The 19,932-nt window shown below is 39.5% G+C and overlaps 1 protein-coding gene across 1 annotated transcript; it reads left to right on the plus strand.

Annotated features, from left to right (window-relative positions):
- The first annotated feature begins 9,550 nt into the window (after positions 1–9,550).
- Positions 9,551–19,841, plus strand: LOC121377065. The gene is made up of 6 exons (XM_041504924.1): positions 9,551–10,120; positions 13,695–13,767; positions 14,462–14,525; positions 15,765–15,898; positions 16,698–16,722; positions 18,308–19,841. The coding sequence occupies exons 1-6, from the start codon at positions 10,015–10,017 to the stop codon at positions 18,377–18,379; spliced, it is 474 nt and encodes a 157-aa protein (XP_041360858.1). The 5' UTR covers positions 9,551–10,014; the 3' UTR covers positions 18,380–19,841.
- The last annotated feature ends 91 nt before the right edge of the window (positions 19,842–19,932 follow it).

Consider the following 19,932-nt stretch of genomic DNA (forward strand, 5'->3'; position numbering starts at 1 on the left):
TTTATCGTCAGAATACGTGGATGGCAGGCCGAGGTGTCAAATAACGGGAAAGTACTTTAGAAAGAGAATAGTGCGCGGCATTGACCCAAAGGCACATCAAACACCGGTAACGTTTACCCAACAGTATTACAATAGGGTTTTCCTTATTTTTAACATAATCCAGTGGTAAAACATTCACCTGATGCTCGGTCGGTCTAGTATCGATCCCCGTCAGTGGGCCCATTGAGCTACATGTATTTCTCGTCCCAGCCAGTGCACCACGACTTGTGCTATATATCCTGTCTCTGGGATGGTGCTTATAAAAGAACCCTTGTTACTCGCAGGATCGAACCACCTCGGTGGATCCATTGGGGGTTTTCTCGTTCCAACCAGTGCACACAAAAGCTGGTCAAATGTCGTGGTATGTGCTTTCCTGTCTGTAGGAAAGTGCATATAAGAGATCCCTTTCTGCGTTAGGACACATTTAGCGGGTTTTCTCTGATGAATATGTGTCAGAATTAACAAATGTTTGACATTCAACAGCCGGTGATTAATAAATCAATGTGCTCTAGTGGTGTTGTAAAACAAATCAAACAAACCCAAAACAATTTCTAAATCGAATTATTTCCAACAGTAAGCACAAAGCACTTTGTTTTATTAATTATCGGCTATTGGATGTCAAACATTTGGTAAATTTCGACATAATGTTTTAGAGAGGAAAACCACCACATTGTTCCATTAGTAGCAAGGGATGTTTTATATAGACAGGATAGCACATACTACGGCCTTTGATATACCAGTCATGGTGTAGTGCACTGGCTGGAACCAGAAATAGACCTGTGGGCTCACAGACGGGGATCGATCCCAGACCGACCGCTCATCAGGCGAGCGGGTTACCACAAATAAAACTGTGACATACACGTATAACATTGCTGGTAGGCTGAATGTGTGAACAATTCTGCAGGGCCGTACACAGTGTAAAATAATCGGGGTTCCAATGAAGGGGCACGCTATATAATACACGAGCTTCTGCAGCTAGACACAATACAATTAGAACTTTCGCTAGATTCGGCCCTGCCATGGGCGTATGGGGACTCTTTGATTTAGGGGGGGGGGGGGGGGGCTGGAGGGGTTGATTTGCCCGAAATTTTACCTAGATAAAAACTGCCCGAATTTTCCCCACTGTTTTGCCCGAATTTGGGGGGGGGGGCAATTGCCCCCCTGCCCCCCCCCCCCCCCCCCGGGTCGTACGCCCATGGGCCCTGCATCGTGTATAAATAATGTTTCCAGTGCATTCTGGCTGTAGAACAATGTTTGGCATTTAGACATGTACTAAAGGAATCCATTTTAGTAAATGTTTGCTAAATTATGTTTGATTTAAATAGCTTTTATATTTATTTAAAGACGGGTTCATCATTACTTTTCAGGATTTGGATTTTCCTAAGCCTGGATGTGAACGGAGATGGTATTGTTGACCTGCAGGAGGTCATGGTCGTTTTCAAAACTAAAAACCCAAAGTAATTCATCTAATCAGAACTTTACAAATGGTAAAACTTAATTTCGTGATCTTATATTAAAATATTTCAGTCACCTTGTTTTGAAAGTTGTTTGGAATGTAAAGTAAAAATAAAGTATAGCCAAAATGTATATTTGGAGAATATGTTGCTATGGTGATGGAGCGGGAGATAGTAGTGTAGTATTATGGGTCATAATAACGAGAAACTTTGGTGGATATTTCATTGTTTTGTTTTCAATCCCAACAGTAATATAAGGGCCTATATAGAATCATGACCTACTCTTTGTGACCTTGACCTAATTATGTACGGGGACAGTGACCACGACCTACTGACCCAGCCTCGACCTACTGACCGGGCCTCGTCCTACTGACCCGGCCTTGACCTATTACTTGTCTCCTGGCCAGGGCCCTACCTACCCACTGACTCGGCGGAGGACCGCGTATTGTACCATAGTTGGCGATCTTCACGTTGAAAACGTTTGGCGTAGTCACAATGGGCTATTTCACGTTCAAGCCAGTGCTCCACAACTGGTATAACAAAGGCCGTAGTATGTACTATCCTGTCTGTGGGATGGTGCATATAAAAAATCCCCTGCTCTTAATCGAAAAGAGTAGTCCATGAAGTGGCTACAGCGGGTTTCCTCTCTATATCTGTGTGGTCCTTAACCATATGTCCGACGCCATATAACCATAAATATAATGTGTTGAGTGCGTCGTTAAATAAAACATTTCCTTCCTTCCTTCCCATATAACAATGCATTTTACACAAATATTGTATGACCTCTATGTGCTGTGTACGCAGTATCCAGTATTAACACTGGTGTTTCCAATGCCACAAAATAAATTTTTCATAGTTTTAAAAACGCATGTACCTCTGAGAAGTAACGGTTATGGAGACGAGCTTTATTCTACTCTTTAAGGGTATTTCCCTATTTCAGCGTCACAGACAGCTGATTCACTCTGTTATAACTTTATCCAAATAATATTATGTTATAGGTTTGCAGATTAGTGTCTATTTACCTGGTTTGAAAATAGGGGTCTGTAACTTTAATCATTCACAAAACTGTTCCCAGCCAAGAATTACGTCAAACTACAAATGGGGGAGATTATATAGAGAATATAATACAGGAGTGGCCGTTAGATATCATTTATTTCACAACGAGTTGTTTTAAAAGGTATCTAACGAGCGAAATCGAGTTTGATACGTTTTTAAACAACGAGTTGTGAGATAAATGGTATCTAACAGACATGAATGTATTATTCTATTTCTTACATATCCTCAAAAACCAGGTTTTAAGCAAATTTTAACATCTTTTTCAACTAAAAGTTATTTACAGCCGAGTTTGCTGCATTGTAAGATGTTTCCGACTAACAAAATACCTCTACGATAAACTTACTTATTAAATATATTTTCTGGCTTAGCATATCAGTGTCTGTATAATCAACGTGTTTCTGGTCGTCTTAATATTTGTAAGAAGCCCAAACTGGATTTTGTCTTCAAATAATTTCGTACGTACGAAAAAAAACGTGTTTAGGAAATCAAATGAAATTCAACCTAGTACCAATATTAGAACGATCAGAAACACGTTTAATATACAGCCACTAATATTTTTATGCAGAAAAATGCATTTGATATGCAATTACAATCGACAAAATGTCTCTGTTAGTTTTAAAAACCATTGATTTCAATTGCTGCATCCTAACCACACGCATACGGCGTGACAGATTGGTGTAGTTGAGCGACAAAATACCGATAGGAAATGTTTTTATTTTTTGTCGCGCGACACGAGCCACAAACATATATTAACTGACCAAACAACTTTTACTTGGCGGTTTCAACAATTTTAAAAAGAAGACTGTCGTTATGATTGTGTCTGGTTAGGATAGAAATATAATCGCGTCGCTCGCATCGCTCGCGTCGTACACGTCCGGTTAGGAAACAGCTTTAAGCGACATAATATTTATCTGTCGCGTCGCACGCGTGCGGTTAGGATGCGGCAATTGAAATCAATGATTTCTGAAATAATCGCTCGCATCACTCGCGTCCGGTTAGGATACAGCTTTACGCGCCACAGAAACATGAATGTCAGGTTAACTACACGTCACAGTCTAATCGATTTCCATCGTGTAGTTTTTCGTTGGGGGTATGGCATTGGTGACCTGGTCATCACCTAGGAGCAGCCAGTCGTATGTCTTTTCCATTAGCAGCAAGGGGTCTTTTATATGCACCATCCCACAGACAGGATAGCACATACCACGACCTTTGATATACCAGTCGTGGTGTACTGGCTGGGACGAAAAGGAGCTCAATGGGCCCACTGACGAAGATTGATCCTAGACCGATGGCGCATCGAGCTAGCGTTTTACCACTGGGCTACGTCCCGACCCCGACAGCCCAAGTGATCGGCGAATGTCGACCTCTTATAACAGTAATAAGGCGAATGTCACATCGCCCTCTGTTCGTGTGGGGGCGGGATTTAACTCAGTCGGTTGAGTGCTCGCCTGAGGTGTTTGCGTCTCGGGATCAAACTACATCGGTGGATCCATTCAACTGATTGGGCTTTTTCTCGTTCCAACAAGTGATATGTGCTTTCCTGTCTGTGGGAAAGTGCATTTAAAAGACATCTTGCTGCTAATGGAAAAATTTAGCGGATTTCCTCTGATGACTACGTGTCAAAATTACCAAATGTTTTACATTTAATAGCCGATGATTAGTAAATCAATGTGCTCTAGTGGTGTCGTTAAACAAAACAGACTTCTGATCTCGTGGTGGTTTGCAGCATGTTGCTAAATTCACACGATGTGCTCAAGTGGAACCATTGTTTAGGCTCATACAGATTGGATGCGGCGAATGCGTGCGGTTTTCCGGCTAAAAACATCGAAATACATTTTGTTTTTATCCCACTGCTCCCTTTCCTTTCTCTCCTTTGAATTCCATCTCATTCCTTCCCGACCTGGCAGCTCCTCCTGTCTTTCAACTTCTTTCACTGTCACATAGACATCCCAGTCTCTCCAACCGCGACAGTTGCTTGTATCTTGTGGCTATCGGTGCCACACAGGTTTCTTCTCTCAATATCTGTGTGGTCCTTAACTATATGTCCGACGCCATATAACCGTAAATAAAATGTGTTGAGTACGTGCGTCGTTAAATAAAACATTTCCTTCCTTTCTGTGCCACACATTTGCCATTCCCCATCAGCTTTTAGCTGTGGGCTTAGTCTGACCACTTCGGGGAGTGTTCAGTAGTTACTTCGGGGAGTGTTCAGTAGTTACTTCGGGGAGTGTTCAGTAGTTACTTCGGGGAGTGTTCAGTAGTTACTTCGAGGAGTGTTCAGTAGTTACTTCGGGGAGTGTTCAGTAGTTACTTCGGGGAGAGTTCAGTAGTTACTTCTGGGAGTGTTCAGTAGTTACTTCGGGGAGTGTTCAGTAGTTACTTCGAGGAGTGTTCAGTAGTTACTTCGGGGAGTGTTAAGAGGTACATCAGTTTCAATGTGAGCGTCTAGACTGGATGCGTGCGATACGTGCGTCTACAAAACGCAACCGTCGGACCACCAGTGGCATGCCCTGTATCCAGTTTGTACCGTATAAGCCTTTAGCTTTATATTGCATGTCTTAAAGATCTGTAAAACGCTAAATAAAAGATAAAATTAATCTTTTATTCATGCAGTTTCTTTCTTGGGAAACTAAAGAACTCAGCATTTTAAGTTTGGTTCTACTCGGAACGTTCACCTATTGGATTTTTTTTCTCTCTAGAAACCTGGTCAGAAGACAGTGCAGATGTAGCTGGACGTATTGAAATGTTTTATTTATTTATTTAACGACGCACTCAACACATTTTATTTACGGTTATATGGCGTCGGATGGATGTAATGACGTCACGCCATGAGCGTGGTCATCCCGTGTAATAACAAAACATAACCAACACGTCACAGTGAACGGGCCTTTGGCAGTTAAATATTTGAAAAAAGTACCCGCGTTTTTTAATGTCTTTGTATTATGATCTAGGTTAATTCCTTGTTAAGTTTTTCAATTTTAATTTTGATCTTGACCACCGGTGAATTATTAGAGTACTACAAACACTTGACAGAGATTAATATACATAGGCCTACATAAATAAAATTATCTTTTATATAGTAGGGATCGAATTATATATATATATATATATATATATATATATATATATATATATATATATATATTATATACACATTATCGAGGGGATTATAATGACGTTATGGAGTACTTTGGCGGATGGCGGATGGCGAGGGTGGCAGTAAATCGATGGAATTAAACAGAGATACAAACGGTACTTGAAAAGAAGTTGGCGGTAGGCGGGGTTGGCGTTAAATCGAGGGTGGGGAGGGGGGCAATAAATCGAGGGTACATTGTATACACGTGAAACAGCTTTAACAGTGTATGAAGAGAGTATAAGAAAAATACTATGAAAATATATCAGATTTACCAAGATATAACAAATTTATTTATTTATCTATGCTAATCTATGTCAAGTGCCTGTGCAGTGTACAAAGACTAAACGCCCGCACCACACACGTGACGAGTGTTAGAAACTATGTTAATGTGTTCGAACAGGAATTATCAATAAGGTTAGCGAGTAGATCTAGAGCGTGTGAAGGACTTATTTACATTACAGATCTCCATCATGTGATATATACAAAGAGTAATCTTAACAGCTTGTATGTATTAATATATATTAAGACGCACGTGGTCGCTCATTTCATCGATGCTGGCTGCAAGCGTTATATGCATACGTACACACAACACGTGTCCAGTGTTTATGCGGAGCGGGATCTACCGGATTGGTAGAACGCTTGTCTGAGGTACTGGCGTCGTAGGATCGAACCACCTCGGCGGACCCATTCTCTGATTGTTTTTTTCCCCGTTCCAACCAATACTGTACGACTGGTATATTAAAGGCCACGGTATATAAAAGATCCCTTAATGGTAATGAAATATATAAAATGTTGTAGGTTCCCTCTAAGAATTTATATTAACAATAATTACCAATGGTTTAACATCCAATAGTCGATGATTATTAAATAAATGTGCTCTAGTGGTATCATTAAACATAGCAAACCAGTGTAGATGTTCTATTTGGAAATAGTGTTATTACTTTATTTTGTTTAGCCGTATAGCACGTCCGGTGTCAGCGCGCGTTCAGAAATTTTAGAAGAGGGGGTTTAGACTGTGGCGATTGAAGTTTATAGGGGAAGGGGGGGGGGGGTCGATATATGCTCCGCCTGAAAATGTACTGGGAAAAAAACATGCTCGATCAGGGTTTAGATCCACAAAACACACACCCTGCACACGCGTCTGGGTGTAAATGAGTGTTTGGATTTTAGAATGGTTCTGTCGGAATGTAGCTCGGTGGTAGAGCGCTCGTCCAGAAGTGCGACGGGTGATGGGATCGATCACCCCCGATGGACTTGGGTATACCGCCATCCCAGCCACTATATCGTAGTTGTGCTGTCTATGGAAATGTTAAAGTTAAAGTTAGTTTTGTTTAACGACGCCACTAGAGCACACTGATTTATTAATTAGATAGAGAGAAAACGTGCTAAATGTTTCTGTTAGTAACAGGGGATCTTTTATAAGCAACATCCCACAGACTTTTGATATGCCAGTCGTGGTGCACTCGTTTGAACGAAAAATAGTCCAATGGCTCCACTAATGGGGATCGACCCTAGACCGACCATGCATCAGGCGAGAGTTTTACCACTGGGCTACGTCCCGCCTGTGTATTTCAAAGGCTGTGGTATATATACTAACTGTCCTGTATATGGGAAAGTGGCTATCAAAACCATATTACCTACCGGTATCTCTCGCCTATTTGCTCCACAACTGGTGTAACAAAGGCCGTGGTATGTACTATTATGTCTGTTGGATGGCAGTGTTCTAGCTAGCAATAAATAGAGGGGCGCTGCGCGCTGCGCCCTGCCCCCGTTTTGTGCCGCCCTGCCGTGTATGTTGCCGCCCTGCCCTAATTCATTGTCAAATAAAAATACAAAATCTTGCTTTCCTCTCAAAGCGTGTAGTGTTGTTACGAGTCTGAATTCCCAACTAAAAAACGTTTGACAATACATTGTTTGGCCACAGTTGTGAAAGCCGACACCAGTAACGTGGTATGTTTTTTCTTTTCTATTGTTAGTCGATATGACTGCAGACGAGCGTCCGCTCGTCTGCAGTCATATCGACTAACAAAGCTTGAATGCTTGAATGCGAAGTAATCCTCATTCCGTCACGCACATAACCACACACCACCTAGCAAACACCTAGTTGAAACTAGAACATCATGATAAACTTCGACAGAACGTCAAATGCGAAATTTATTTTGATAAGTAAATTTTTGAAAGTAATTTTTGTCTTTGCAAATACCCAGACCAAGATACATATAGTTTTAACTGATGTCAGTAGTCCTTATCAATGACACATTGATGCAGAGTAAACTAGCAACACTGGTTATTTGGCCTATGTAGGCATAACTGTGTTTTGTTAAAAGCATGTCTGCAAAAGCTGTTTAATGAAATCTATCTAGACCTTGACATGCAATAATAGCCGTTTTTAAATGCAGTGAGCAACTTGTCACAAATATATCCGTATGTCAATTTTTTAATTTGTTTCTTTTTTTATTTCTTTAATTATTTTTATTTATTTCTATCATTCTCTCTTTTTTTCATTTCTTGATTTCTTTTAATTATTTCATTTATTTATTTTAAATTATATTTGGGCATGATATTAAATGGTATAAATACTATATATAATAGAAAAAAGAATAGGATTTTTTAGGTGATCCAACCTTTTGTAAAACATTTTAATAGTTAAAGTTTGATTTTATTTAACGACACCACTAGATCATATTGATTTATTAATAATCGGCTATTGGATGTCAAACATTTGGTAATTTTGAAATTTAGTCTTAGAGAAAAACCCGCTACCGTTTTCCTTTAGTAGCAAGGGATCGTTTACACCATACCACAGACAGGATACCACATACCACGTCACATACCAGTCGTGTTGCAATGGCTGGAACGATATTTTTTTAATAGTGTCTATATTTAGTACATTAGAACAATAATATTGCATACGGCGATGAATGTACTGTTTCATCAAACATCCAAATTTAATAATAATAAATTTGGGTTTAGACATTGATTGTCTCCCTCCATCCAAAAACGTTTTGTAAATTAAAACCAGCATAAATATTTCTACATATATGATATTTATGAATGTAAAAAAATCGATCATATCCAGCACTTGCCTCAAAAATAAGATTTTCGCGTTAAAAATGTCCTACAATTAAATTAGCGCCCTGCCCCATCAAAATCCTAGCTAGAACACTGGATGGTGCATATAAAAGATCCCTTGCTGCTAATCGAAAAAGAGTTGCTCATGAAGTGGCGACAGCGGGTTTCTTCTCTCAATATCTGTGTGGTCCTTGACCATATGCCTGACGCCAAATAACCGCAAATAAAATGTGTTGAGTGCGTCGTTAAATAAAACATTTCTTTCTTTTACATACCGTCCCTGCGTGTGTGATGAGGCCTAGCAACAATGGATACTTGTCTCCCCATGGGTGGGGGGATAAGACCAGTGGTAAAGCGCTAGCCCGATACGCGGTTGAGCTATATCTTGTTCCAGCCACTGCACTGTTTAAAGACACCACTAGAGAACATTAATATATTAATCATCGGCTATTGGATGTCAAACATTTCGTAATTCTGACAAATAGAAAGGAGACCCGCCACATTTTCCATTAATATCAAGGGATCTTTTATATGCACCATCACATAAACATGATAGCACATACCACAGCATTTTTGGTATACCAGTCGTGGTGCACTCACTGAAACTATATAGAAATAGCCCACTGGGCCTACCGACGAGGGTCGATCCTAGACCGACAGCGCATCAAGAGAGCGCTTGACCACTAGGCCTATGGGAAAGTGGCCTTCGGAAAAATAATATCTATAAATATCTCACTCTTTACTTTGTAAAGGCGATACAAACCAGTTGACCATGACCTTTACAAAGATTGGTGTGTGGACCAGCTTGGTGTAAACAGTCGGTCAGTGTAGTTTTATGCGAAGTCACTACGTTCTTTAAGGTTGGGAAAGAGGGGAGGGTCAATATATTTTTTAAAAAGTAATATATATATAAATTTTAAATACGGCCCTAATATCTGTTTGAGAAATTATACTAGTCTCTTTGTGATAATTAAACAAATAATATTAAACACAAAGCCAGAGATGTAATCTATGTGACACGCCCTCCCCGCCTTTGTGTGTGTTTGTGGGGAGGGCAGTGACCATGGAGACCTCTCACCCCTATTTCCCGCCACTTGCTATCTAGTCACATGTGAATCCTCGCTTGTAAGCACGTGAAACAGCTTAATATCGCACTGGCTGACTGGTTGTCACAACACCTAGCTTACTACTACTGGTAGGCTATATAACTCGCTCACAGAAGGCTGTTTAGATACATCCATACATCCATCCATCACGATGAACGTTCTACTCGTACTAGCCGCCTGTATCTCCGTGTGTTCAGCCCATCTGTGCATGTTGAGTCCGCCCCAGCGTGGCTCCATGAATGACATCAATAAGAAAGGTAAGCATAATTATTTGCGCTAAATATATTATTTATTAATATATATCTATTATACGGTATAATATCCACCCGGTCCCCTCCATTATTATTTTTAGTTAGGGTTGAGGGTTAGGGTTAGGGTTAGGGTTGGCGCTGGGGCTGGGGCTGGGGCTGGGGTTAGGGTTAGGGTTAGGGTTAGGGTTAGGGTTAGGGTTAGGGTTAGGGTTAGGGTTGGAGTTAAGGTTAGGGTTAGGGTTAGGGTGAGGGGAATGGGGGACCGGGCGGATATTTTGCTTAACGACACCACTGGAGCACATTGATTTATTAATCATCGGCTAATGTTAATTTGTAGTAAGGATAAGATCCATCTCACAGCCAGGATAACACATACCACGGTCTTTGTTACACCAGTTGTAGTGCACCGACTTGAATGAGAAATGTCCCAATGAGCCCACCAACGAGGATCGATCCTAGATCGACCGTAAGTCAACCGAGCGCTTTACCACTGGGCTGCGTCCCGTACCTGGTATATGCAAATTAATACCAAATAGGGGGTGGGGAATGGGGCGTTTTCCATTCCAGTACCTTCTACAGGAGCCGGGACGTAGCCCAGTAGCTCGGTCGGTCGAGGTGGGCCCATTGTACTATCTGCCGTACCAGCCAGTGCACGTGGTATGTGCTATCCTGTCTATGGGATGGTGCATATAAAAGATCCCTTGCTACTAATGGAAAAATGTAGCAGGTTTCCTCTCTAAGACTGTCAGAATTACCAAATGTTTGACATCCAGTAGCAGATGATTAATAAATCAATGTGCTCTAGTGGTGCGTTTAGCTATGGGGGGCGAGACGTAGCCCAGTGGTAGAGCGCTCGCTTGATGTGCGGTCGGTTTGGGATCGATCCCTGTCAGTGGGCCCATTGAGCTATTTCTCGCTCCAGCCAGTGCATCATGACTGGTACATTAAAGGCCGTGGTATATATGATATCCTGTCTATGGGATAGTGTATATAAAATATCCCTTGCTGCTAATCTAAAAAAGTAGCCCATGATGTGGCAACAGCGGGTTTCCTCTCTCAATATCGTCCTTAACCATATGTCCGACGCCATATCACCGTAAATAAAATGTGTTGAGTGCGTCGTTAAATAAACCATTTCTTTCTTTTTTTTCTTCTTTTTTTTAGCTATGTGCATGTACTGACAATGCTTAGTACAATTACTTCGTACAAAAGCTTCCAAAATTCGACCCGATATGTCCTTGCATTGTCAGACATACCGAGTCTGTTTTGGTGATCTGTTTATCTCCCTGTGTTTGTCATACATGTGGTGGATGGGCACTACTGAACATCTCTTTATCAAATCATAAAATAGGGCCGAATTTACAAAACCTGTTTATGACTTCAGCTGTATCGACGCGACAATATTTCTATCCTAACCAGACGCGACCATAACTAGTCTTCTTTTTAAAATTGTTATCGACAGTTGAAACCGCCAAGTAAAAAACCCAGAAACAATTCCTATCGGTATTTTGTCGCGCGCTCGACTACATGAACCGTATGCGTGCGGTTAGGATGCAGCAATTGAAATCAATGGTTTCTATAAAAAAAATCACTCGCGTCGCACGCGTCCGGTTATGATGCAGCTATACACGTGTGTAACAACATACATTTACAATGCTTAAACACCTGTGTTTGTCTCACACGTGTGTAACAACATACATTTACAATGCTTAAACACCTGTGTTTGTCTCACACGTGTGTAACAACATAACATTTACAATGCTTAAACACCTGTGTTTGTCTCACACGTGTGTAACAACATACATTTACAATGCTTAAACACCTGTGTTTAACACAAACAGTCATCGTAAATTCGGCCCACAGTGTTTAATTTCAGAATTGTGAGTGGATTGATATTACACTGTGTGTCATATAATATATATATAGAGGGTGGTTCATGAGCAACTTCCCACGTAACGCCCCATCCATACTATAGATGGGGCGTTACGTCGGCAGTTGCCCCTGAGCCACCCTCTATTTGTTATATATCTACGGAATGTGCACTACTGAACGCCTCATTATCATAATAATTATAATCATTCTATGTTTAGTTTTAGATGTGTGCTTCTGTTGATTCGTTTGTAACATAATTACAGTGTTTAGTAGATTTCGAGCACCCCTTATTGTCATATATTCCTAATCCACTGTAGATTCAGCATATTGCCATAGGACATGCACTTAAATTTGAATTGTAAATTTTAAAATATGTTGCATAATTCAGAAACCTATTGAATGCTGAATGTTCTGTCCGACCGATATTCAATACTGAATGCTGAATGTTCTGTCCGACCGATATTCAATACTGAATGCTGAATGTTCTGTCCGACCGATATTCAATACTGAATGTTGAATGTTGTTCTGACCGAGCGATATCCAGTACTGAATGTTGAATGTTCTGTCCGACCGATATTCAATACTGAATGTTGAATGTTGTTCTGACCGAGCGATATTCAATATTGAATGCTGAATGTTCTGTCCGACCGATATTCAATAATGAATGTTGAACGTTGGATATCAGCCAACTCCAGAATCCCTTGACAATAATGTGTTCACTCCTTAAGGCGAGGACCTATAATGTTCACCAGGTGAGGCCCGTAACGTGTTGCCGTTCATTGGCGTTGAGAAACAAAACTCATCATCTTATACAAAACGCAAATTTAATTACCTGATAAAAAATCATGTCTTTTGTTCCGCCTAATTCCGCGCCTAGTTTTGGAATTGTAATAAAATGTATGATTCCCGTATGCCAGTGGTAAAGCGCCCGCTTGATGCGCGGTTGGTCTAGGATCGATCCCCGCCGGTGGTCCCATTGGGCTATTTCTCGTTCTAGCCAGTGCACCACGATCACGATTGGTATATCAAAGGCCGCTGTATGTGCTAACCTGTCTGTGGGATGGTGCATATAAAAGATCCCTTGCTACTAATGGAAACATGTAGCGGGTTTCCTCTCTATAACTGTGTCTAAATGGCCATGTTTCATATCCAATAGCCGATGATTAATAAATCAATGTGCTCTTGTGGTGTTGTTAAACCAAACAAACAAACAAATAAAACAATTCCCATATATGAAGAAATAAAGTTATCGTATAGAACACGTGCATAATTTTCACATATAGATTAATCGACTAATGTAATAAATATCAGAAACACGTTGAAGGTCATAATAGGCCTGTTGATGCGATTAACCGTGGGAAGTTTGGAATTAAAAGCAAAAATCCAACGTCGCTGTTATTGTTGTCAAAAGAAAAATCACATGCTGTTCGTACAAGCAGAATAAATACATCGGATTATAGAAATTAGTATTCGTAGCAAAGGTCATTGTTATCTAGACTGTCTACATTGTTCAATAGACGAACAGAACATTTAACAAATATAATTACAATCAGTTGTTCCGAAAGCAGCAATCTTTCAACTGTTTCAGGGTCTAATGATTGTTTCAGATGACAGTAATCTCTCAAATGATGACTTACTTTTGTTTCAGCTGCTAATGATTGTTTCAGATAGCAGTAATCTTTCAAATGATGACTTGGTTTTGTTTCAGGGGCCAATGATTGTTTTCTCATCAACAAGCCGTGCGGTGGTCGCCCTGGATCAACAAATCCACTTATTCTTAAGTGAGTTTCACTTGTTTTTAATATATTATGTATAATCAGAGGCGGATCCAATGGACCCGGCTGGTCCGCCTCTTAAAATATTCAAATACTTTTTCTTTCTTTTTATTTCATTGGTATGTATTTTTCTGGAGTTGATTCATGTGCTCACTTCACATTAGTATCCCCCATCCCCGACTAAATATTTCCTGGATCAGGCTTTTCAATTCAAGCAATCCCCACACCAGTCAAATGGAATTTGCGGCTCATTATATTGTATTAAATATTGGTTTATTAGTCTTGGAGAGAAAACTCGCTCCATTTTTCTATTAGTAGCAAAGCATCATCCCACAGTCAGGATAGCACATATCACGGCCTTTGATATACCAGTCGTGGTGCACTGGATGGAGTGAGAAATAACCCAATGGGCCTACCGACGGGGATCGATCCCAGACCGGCCGCGCTTCAAGCGAGCGCTTTACCACTAGGCCACGTCCCGCCCCTGGTATTTCTTGAGTGCATGTTCCAAGACGTATTTAGTATCTTACATAAACAGAACGTCCTTTATAGTCCAATTTTAGAATTTCACTGCTCACTAATAATTATTACGAAACGTACAAATCATTAATGCTTATGTTCATGAGCTATTGTATTCAGGTGCTTACCTTTTTTGACACCCAACAGTCGTTAAACATTCATTCATTCTCTTTTTTTGTAGAGCTGGACAGAATTTTACAGTGACCTTTCAGAAAAATTTGGATCACTGGGTTAAAGCAACACCAGTAAGTACATATATAATTGAATCCCTAGAATATGTAGATGTTGAGACGCCGGTGTAACGTGGTATTTTGTCTCCAGTAGAATACTGACCGCCGGTCACTTTTCCTCGGCAACGGGTTCGTTATTCTACGTAGAAAAGTGACCGGGGTCAGTATTCTACGGGGTCAAAATACTGCGTGACACCGGCAGTAGTTTTTTTCTTGACCATTAGTTTCCATTTCGCAGTTTTAATTGAATAAACACCTTTTTCTACTTGTGGATGAATATTTACATATTTCAGTACTATAAATGCATTGCATATTGTAATAATAAATATATATTTTTTAATATAAATTTCTTTAAATACACTATTATTGTGCCGTGTTACAGTGACAATAACCATATCACAGGCACTTGAAACAGCTTAGAGGCGAGACGTAGCCCAGTTGTAAAAGCGCTCGCTTGATGCGCAGTCGGTCTGGGGTCGATCCCCGTCGGTGGATCCATTTAGCTATTTCTCGTTCCAGCCATTGCACCACGACTGGTATAGCAAAGGCCGTGGTATGTGCTATCCTGTCTGTGGGATGGAGCATATAAAAGAACCCTTGCTACTAATGGAAAAATGTAGCGGGTTTCCTCTCTGTGATAGTAAAAAATGGCCATATGTTTGACATCAGTAAGCCGATGATTAACAAAATGTAGTATGACGTACACCCGTACATCAAGTTGATATGATGTACAATAAAACGCAACTTAAAGGTTAGTTAACTTGGCCGTAAAATATCTAATTATTTCATCAAGTGGCACTGATTTAATGTTAAAACTTTAATTTACTAAGTTACATCTTTTAAAATAGGACGTTCTGTTGAAATGTAATTAGCAGTTTTCCATTATCACCACCATATGTTATAATTACGCATCGATGTACCAAGCTTTTATTCACTTCAACTTATTTGCGTGCTTATATTCAATAAAGGTTCAAGCACGCTGTCCTGGGCGCACACCTCAGCTATCTGGGCTGTCTGTCCAGGAAAGTGGATTAGTTGTTAGTGGTTAATGAGAGAAAAGAGGGTGCAGTGGTCTTACATCTACCCACTGAGTCGTTAAAACACGTTCTGGGTGGGAGCAGGTACCGGCCTGCGAACCTTTTACCTACCAACCGTATGTCCGATGGCTTAACCACGACGCCGCCGAAGCCGGTACTGTATTGGAAATTTTATGTATATATATATATATATATATATATATATATATATTTACAGGGATACTTCTCCATCAATTGGATGGACATGACCGTCAGTCCAATGATGACGTCACAGCTCTACAAGATCGCTGACATGGGAGAGCCGTCCTTGACGTTGTACTCGCAGAACGTAACCATTCCGAAAACCAGCAAGTGAGAAAAACATTGTATCTTCACATTAAACCAAGTTTAAGAACACCAGTGTCTCGAAAGCTGCTGAAAACAAGCAATGATTATCCACATGTAGTAGATTTTACAACTGTTATAAAGAATGATCATATCTCGATTTATTACCCATATGGTTAAAAATCTTGGTGCATATCAAAGTGATACGTGGGACGTAACACTTCGACGTCACACGATGATGTCATCCATTGGCGCCCTACAACCTTACAGGAACGTCAACTAAACAAGTTGAATGATGCAAATTATGATCGATTATGGGTAACAAATAGGATTTTAAACTCGCTACCATTTCCTATCATGTTTATGTCCCTCGTGAAATAATTTTCATGGTCACTCGCTAAAGCCAAAGCCATACCACCCATTAAAATAAGCACACATTGATATTAACTGCTCTGTATAAGTTAACCTGAAACTTGTTTTCTGGAGCTTGTTTGTTTTGTTTAACGACACCACTAGAGCACATTGATTTATTAATCATTGGCAATTGGATGTCAAACATTTGGTAATCCTGACTCGTCATCAGAGAATCTGGAGAATAATAATATTTCAAATGAGCGAAAATGTTTTTAACTGGTACGATCGCTAAATGAAAACAATGCTGGTACGGAAGGTTATTGGGGGGGGGGGGGGGGGAGTGTAGGAGAATGACATTGTATCGGAGGTACTCATTAGAAGGGCGCAGGTGAAATAAATATTAAGATACACTTATCTAAAGGTGGTCATTGTTTGATTTGTGAATAATAGTCTTTGTTTCTTTTCCTTTCAGGTCTGGAACGAGTTATATACTTCAGGTAAGAATTTAGACATATTCAAGAAAGTTAAAGTTTGCTTTGTTTAATGTGGACACCACAAGAGCAAATTGATTTATTAATCATCGGCTATTGTATGTCAAGCATCCAGCGGACTCAACCACTGGACTACGTCCCGCCCTTCATATTCAAGAGGTCGGAGCGGGATGTACATGTAGCCCAGTGGTATAGAGTTCGCTTGATGCGCGGTCGGTCTAGGATCAGGTTTCTCGTTCTAGCCAGTGCACCACGACTGGTATATTAAAGGCCGTGGTATGTGCTATCCTGTCTATGGGATGGTATCTATAAAAGATCCCTTGCTACTATTAAAAATATGTAGCGGGTTTCCTTTCTAAGACTGTCACAATTGCCAAATGTTTGACATCCAATAGCCGATGCTTAGTAAATCAATTTGCTCTAGTGGTATCGTTAAACAAAACAAACTAAAAATTTGTTTCAAGAGGTCAACCCTGCTCGCCTGCCTCCTATGTTTTTGTTTGTTTGTTGTTGTTTTGTTTTACCAAACTTTAAATGAGTGAATGAATGTGATAAAGTAGAATACGACAAGAACCACCTTATGTTCATCTAGCCGTTTTTAGCTAAATGTTTGCAAACCATTTTGACTGGTTCTCAAAGTGGCCATTCGGTTTAAATTTAGTGTGCAGCGTAAAAACAGACTGCTGAACGTTAGCTGGCTCATCATCAACGTACCCAATCCATCTGTTTGCAGTCAAAGGCCACGGTATGTGCTATCCTGTCTGTGGGATGGTGTCAATAAAAGGTTGATTGCTACTAGCGGGTTTCCTTCTTTCATTCGTTCGTGCTAAGTCGCCTGTATTTTTTGTATTTTTTTTTTTACCAAATTTTAAATGAGTTAATGAATATATTAATGTAAAATACCATAGGAACCAGCCTGCCGTTTTTTGCTAAACGCTTGCAAACCATTTTGACTGGTTCTCCAAGTAGACATTCGGTTTAATGTGCAGCGTATAAACCAGTCTATCTCACAATTTCAATCAGTTTCATATATGGACGAATGAAGGGGCGAGTCTCAGTGGTAACGCGTTCCGCTTGTGCGCGGTCGGTCTAGGATCGATCCCCGTTGGTGGGCCTATTGGGCTAATTCTCGTTCCAAGCAGTGCATCACGGCTGGTATATCAAAGACCGTGGTATGTGCTACCCTGTCTGTGGGATGGTGCATATAAAGGATCCCTTGCTACTAATGGAAAATGTAGCGGGTTTCCTCTCTAAGACTGTCAAAATTACCAAATGTTTGACATTCAATGGCGGATGATCAATAAATCAATCTGCTTTAGTCATGTCGTTAAACAAAACTTTAATTTCGTATACGTATGAAAGTTGTTTGAAAAATATCATATACCACACTTGCCGGTGTAATACTATATGTATTTCACACCGAGTACATGGATAAACTGGTCGACCTAATACTGCATCATACTGCAGCTTTTAATTGCAGTTATTGGTTAGTGACATTTCATTTTAACAATCTGTGTCTATTACATTGCAAATATAATTTATTTAATATAATTATCTAATATACTACAATATGTTTACTTTTAATTTACAGACGCAGTACGTCACCAACAATGCTAAAGCCCCACCCGTGTTCTACCAGTGCAGTGACATCACGGTCGCCTGATTGACGTCATAAGTAAAGAAACATATGTGAAATGCAACCACAGCCTATGTGCAGTCAAGACCAGATTAAATTAGTGCCAGTTAATAGCTCAAAGTAGTTCTACATGGCACAAAGCCACCATAATTATGTTAACAATTGAGGGGCATGGGTTGGAAATAATCAAACCGTATTCAACATTCAGACGCGTGTGCAGAGGGGAGTTTGTGGGTCGAAACCCCTTCCTGCTTTAAGCAAATATTATTTTTTAAATGTATTTTCCATGGAAGCATAAACCGATCCCCCTAAAACATTTACCCCCAACATTCTCGACCCCTCCCAGTACAATTTCCTGCAAACGCGGTTGACATTATTTTATAAGGCACTTCAGAAACTCCAAACAAACCATTCGAACCTCAAAATTTTCTCATATAGCTTAGATGTTTTTCCATTACTTTGCTATCACTTGAAATGTTCTTCCTACAGTCCTGGGGATAATTTATGTAAATATATTCATAAACTACTCTTTTCCTAGCCACGAAGGGAATTATTAGAGATGTTTTCTCCACATTAACAAAGCGCACAAAATGTTAGCATACCTATTGTTTATCCATAATTGTTATTTCACTTTACTGTTTTATATATTTGCATATTAATACGTTTTGTTTATTTCATTAATTTATTAAATTATATATCATAACAGATTACTAAAAATATACTTATTATTGTTTGTAAATTCAATATGCAACAACATGGACATTATTTTGTTTATACTTTAAAAAAAATTGTTGGCAAAGTCAAAATCGTGAGATGTACATGTATGCATCATTTTTGCGACAAGAGGGTCAACGTTTTGGCTCCAACGATAAAGAGTTTGCGTTTAGCTCGATTTCTCAGAAATTTGAAGTCCCAGATCAACAAAACATGTTTTTAGTTGCATCCATATATCTTCATCTCAGTGCATGTTTTATTAAATTTTGTTTATAGTTTTAAAATTTTAATTTTAATTAAAACACTTTACCGTTTATAGGTCAATGTTAAGCTTTTGTGCCTATGTCTATTTCTCACAAAATGCAACTCCCACATCAAAGAAACTTGGTTTATAGTATCATGAATATTCACCTCACTGCATAAATATGTAAATTTTAAATAAAAATTTAATTAATTTTTAAACTTTTTGAAAACATGCATAGAGATGGAGAACATCTATTGATGCAACTATGACCTACACAGAATAAATCTACTGTTGGCGATATTTAATTCCGCGGAATTCTTGTTAATATAGATTAGTTGGAAATACTGAACTAGTTCTAGCTACTAGTATCTCATTATAATTACTTGGTTTCATATTACACAAGACATCTACTAATAAAACTACAGTTTAGTCTTGACATGCTGACCGTAACGATTGTAAGAACAGCAATATTTTGTCTTATATGTTTAAGTTAATGTTAATAATTTTTTAATAAAAACACTGAATTTTGAATGTATCCGTATTTTTGTTTTATTGTGGTTGGTATGAAAGAAATACTTGTCACAAACAAGGGTGTAACGTTATTTCTCCATATCACAATCGC

This window comes from Gigantopelta aegis, chromosome 7 (genome assembly GCF_016097555.1).
Source record: "Gigantopelta aegis isolate Gae_Host chromosome 7, Gae_host_genome, whole genome shotgun sequence".
Lineage (NCBI taxonomy): Eukaryota > Metazoa > Mollusca > Gastropoda > Neomphalida > Peltospiridae > Gigantopelta > Gigantopelta aegis.

Bases quoted from the DNA above. Each gene is read 5' to 3' on its own strand.
- LOC121377065 (XM_041504924.1), top strand. From the start codon at position 10,015: ATGAACGTTCTACTCGTACTAGCCGCCTGTATCTCCGTGTGTTCAGCC. The intron at 14,526-15,764 runs GTAAGTACATAT...ATATATTTACAG, and splicing joins ACTGGGTTAAAGCAACACCA to GGATACTTCTCCATCAATTG. The intron at 16,723-18,307 runs GTAAGAATTTAG...TTTAATTTACAG, and splicing joins GAACGAGTTATATACTTCAG to ACGCAGTACGTCACCAACAA.